The sequence below is a fragment of the Macadamia integrifolia genome, unplaced genomic scaffold, assembly GCF_013358625.1.
Source record: "Macadamia integrifolia cultivar HAES 741 unplaced genomic scaffold, SCU_Mint_v3 scaffold31, whole genome shotgun sequence".
In the NCBI taxonomy this organism is placed as follows: Eukaryota; Viridiplantae; Streptophyta; class Magnoliopsida; order Proteales; family Proteaceae; genus Macadamia; species Macadamia integrifolia.
The window spans coordinates 789,369-793,569 of NW_024869204.1; the positions used below are offsets into that span (position 1 = coordinate 789,369).

General features: G+C 41.7%; 1 protein-coding gene across 1 annotated transcript; it reads left to right on the forward strand.

Moving 5' to 3' along the window:
• The first annotated feature begins 256 nt into the window (after nt 1–256).
• Nucleotides 257–2,168, forward strand: LOC122067754 (amino acid transporter AVT3C-like). Its single transcript, XM_042631596.1, has one exon. The coding sequence runs from the start codon at nt 543–545 to the stop codon at nt 1,806–1,808; it is 1,266 nt and encodes a 421-aa protein (XP_042487530.1). The 5' UTR covers nt 257–542; the 3' UTR covers nt 1,809–2,168.
• Nucleotides 2,169–4,201: the final 2,033 nt, after the last annotated feature.

Below are 4,201 nucleotides of genomic sequence, written 5' to 3' on the forward strand. Positions count from 1 at the left end.
CGGATTCCTCGTCTCCGTTGTTAGGTATCAAGTATCAACTAGTGTACGACAAGTCCGTCGACACCCTTCTAGGTTAATAGGGGAGTGCCTATTAATGATGTACTCAACAGAACTCAACGGTCTAGATCTAAATTAAAAGACACGTGGATAAACTCACCTGTTCTGAAATCCAGCCTAGCCTAAAACAAAAAATATCAAAAAGCATAATTTATATATATATATATATATTTTTTTTTTTTTTATAAAAGCATAAACAGTCGTGAACTCGGAATACGCAGTCCTTTCTTTTTCTGTGCACCCGACTCTCCATTTTCAGTCAATCGACGCCTTCCATCTCTCCTTTTTTCCTCTTCTGCAACTCCTTCACGGGAGAGGATTATCAAGACCGTAATTTACCTCTCTCTCTCTCTCTCTTAGCTTCTGCGTTTCTAGGTGTGCAGCGTATCTTGGAGCAGGGAGTGGAAAATCGTGCTCCATATCCATCATCTCTCGGGAAATTTGGAATTGAGCTTGTGTGATTTAAGGATCAATTAATCCAAATCATGGTGTTTGCAAAAGAAGCGAGTTCATCTTCTCAATTGCTTCCACCTCTGCCCAGAGAAGACACGCCCCTCCTGGGCAAGGCTTCTCATCTGTCTTCCCAACCCAAAACCTTCGCCAATGTCTTCATCGCCATCGTCGGTGCGGGCGTTCTCGGCCTCCCTTACACCTTCAAGAAGACCGGTTGGGTCTTTGGCCTTCTCATGATCCTAGCCGTTTCCATCCTCACATACCACTGCATGATGCTTCTGGTCTATACCCGCCGAAAGCTCGAATCCCTTCAGGGCTTCTCCAAGATCAACTCTTTTGGCGACCTTGGATTCTCTGTCTGCGGCTCCACAGGTAGAATCGCCGTCGATGTCATGATCGTCCTCTCCCAAGCCGGATTCTGTGTCAGTTACCTTATCTTCATCGCCAATACCTTGGCTTATGTCTTCAATTCCTCAGTTCCGACCATCTTGTGGTTTAAGCCCAAGACTTTCTACATTTGGAGCTTTTTCCCCTTCCAATTGGGTTTGAATTCGATCCCTACACTCACCCATCTAGCTCCTCTAAGCATTTTCGCCGATGTCGTCGATATCGGAGCCATGGGCGTTGTGATGGTTGAAGATATTCTGATCTTCGTCAAACAACAGCCAGCCCTAATGGCTTTTGGGGGTTTGAACGTTTTCTTCTACGGCCTGGGTGTCGCCGTCTATGCCTTCGAAGGGATAGGGATGGCCTTACCACTTGAATCAGAGACAAGAGACAAGGACAAGTTCGGGAGAATCCTGGGCTTGTCCATGATCTTCATTTCTCTCATGTATGGGGGATTTGGAGCTCTGGGTTACTTTGCTTTTGGAGACGAAACCAAGGACATAATCACCACAAACTTAGGGAACAGCTTGGTGAGCATCTTGGTTCAATTGGGTTTGTGTGTGAATTTGTTCTTTACCTTCCCATTGATGATGAATCCTGTATACGAAGTGTTCGAGAGAAGGTTCTTTGGAGGTCAGTATTGTCTGTGGCAGAGATGGGTGGTGGTGTTGATGGTAAGCTTGCTTGCTCTATCAGTACCTAATTTTGCAGACTTCTTGTCATTGGTGGGGAGCAGCGTGTGTGTGATTTTAGGGTTTGTGTTACCTGCTTTGTTCCACCTGATGGTATTTAAGGAGGATGTGGGTTTTGGAGGATTAGCTTTGGATGCCGTGATAGTGGTGATCGGTTTGATAATTGCAGTGTCTGGAACTTGGTCTTCTCTAATGGAGATTTTGGCTGTGACAGTGTGAGAAGAAGAAAGGAAGTTCAAATTCTCTGGGGAAAGGAAGTTCAAACTCTCAGTGCAACTGTTTTAGATCAATAAATGCCACAATTGTTTATGTTTCACTTTTCCCTTGGAATAGTTAATACTGTGAGGGACATGAAGCTAAACAGAAGTAACAGAATCTGTTCAGTGTTCCTATTGCTAGAAAATGTCTATATTTATGTCTGCAATATTACTGGTTTTGAATCTTTTCTGATTCTTCAGGGCTGAATTCCAGATTTCTCTTGTGCCCTTTGTCGTAACAATTGTTAAGAATAGCTTTCTGCAATGAGATTTAGATGGGATGCAAAGGGCATAGTGGCTTTTTGAAGGGCTTTTGCTTTCATTTGGAGTATTGTTTCAGGGAAGGGCCTTTTTCTTTGCTTTCATTTGGATTATCGTTTCAGGGAAGGGCTTCTACTACTATTATTCACTGTGATTATTGATTCTTTAGTCATCGAAGCAGATAGCATCATAGATTCATATGGGGTAGTTTCATGGGAGCATTGATTTGGAATGGATTGAGAGTGAATAATTTGGATATAAATTTTGAGGGGCCTTTCATGCTTGTGAAACTCTTGGTTGGACTTGGATTACCAATCTGACAAAAGGAAAACCTTGAAACTTGAAAGAACCCACTGAAATTCATGCTTCCCCAGTTTTGTTTCAAAGTGAAATTCAGTTTGGAAAAAACAAGTGAGTTTGTATTCAATGAAAATGGAATGTTTGGTCTGGAATTATCGGAAACAGTTGTATCAATACTCTTGTTCTGTTTTTGTTTAATGTTTATATGGTTTTTGCTTTTAAGGTGTTCTGGTTCTTTTATAGCTCCTAAATCTATCCAAAATAGTAAGAGTTTCCTGCAGCTGCAAGAAAATATCCGACCAATTGATTATTTTTCTGATGGCTACAAAGTACAAACGATTTCAACTTGCGACGATATGCTGACCGTATTTTCCTCGCAGGTGTGCCAGAATCCTTTCTAAAGGATTAAAATTAAAATCTGACTTCTGTCAAAGCGAAAATGAGTTCTCTCAATATGGTAAAGAGGGAATATTTGAGTGTTTTATAGTTGATGTGTTAGATCCCCTGCACAAATTCTTCGCTCCTCTTAAATAGTCTCCAAGCAATTTCGAACACATACGGATTGAAAAACCGCTCCCCACTTCTTCTCTCTTATCACAGTCGAAGCACACCTGCTGGATAAGATGACAAGTTAAAACACGTGGCCAACCCCTTAGACATTAATCCTCTTTACGCTTAATAAAACCCTTTTTTAGGACAATTACATGCCACGTACAAAAGTTAACTCAAAAGCCTAAATTATAGCTCCAACAATTGCCTCTCATAATCTATTATGCAATGCCATTAATTGGCTTAAAGTATGATAAATTATGGTTTCAAGCTTCACTTGTAGACACCCAATTATTCTACCTGCCCCGACAATGATGACAAACAAGAAACGATAGAGGTTCACACTCTATATCGGAGGAGAATTTAGGCTTTTTATGATGACCGAGATCCAGCAGCAATCCCAAAAACCCTAATTCAACCCGAAACCTACAATAACCTGAAAGCCTAATTCAGCTTAAAACCTTAAATCAGCCCAAAACCTTAATTCAACCCGAAACCCAAAAGTAACTTGAAATCCTAATCCGACCCGGGACCTTTTTTATATCCCATCTTGGGGCATGTGATATTAGTGTGTTATATACTGAAGAATTGATTTTAAGTACGTTTTGATAGTGTAGGAATGACATGAATAAGGATTGCCGGAATTCCCCAACTTGCAATAGGGCAGAAAATCCTTCCTTGAAAATCTTGAATTTTTATGAGCAGAAAAGAAGCTTGAAACCCACGCCAATGGATAGTGCTCGGGAGGATGATTTCGATGATATATCGCACGCAAAATCAGATCACCGGATCTCCCAGAATTGCTACCGGAAGTCAAATCGGGACAGATCGGACCAGCATTGGACCAAAGATCCTTCACGGGCCCGTAAAAATTTTGGCGGGCTGGCCAATTTTTCCTTTGAAAAAATACTGAAAAAAGCCGAGCCTGTGAAGCAATGCTTTTTCCGGTTGGTGGACCTGCCAAAAAAGATTACATTTTTGACAAGTCCATAAAGATGGGTCCAAAAGCCTATAAATAACGCCTCTTTTTACCATTTTTAGTGTGTGAAAGGAATATGGAGAGATCCCCCCCCCCTCTTTTGGTCTGTTTCCCCTTGTGAGAGGGCCTGGTGGGGAAGGAATGATCCTTTCCCCAATTAGTAGCCTCCCTTACTATTTTTAGTATGTTCTTTCACCTGATCATCAACCATTACCATTTTTAGCCTAGGCAGACGTTCGGTCCGAGGCCGAAGTTCTGCACGAGTG

Bases quoted from the DNA above. Each gene is read 5' to 3' on its own strand.
- LOC122067754 (XM_042631596.1), top strand. From the start codon at position 543: ATGGTGTTTGCAAAAGAAGCGAGTTCATCTTCTCAATTGCTTCCACCT.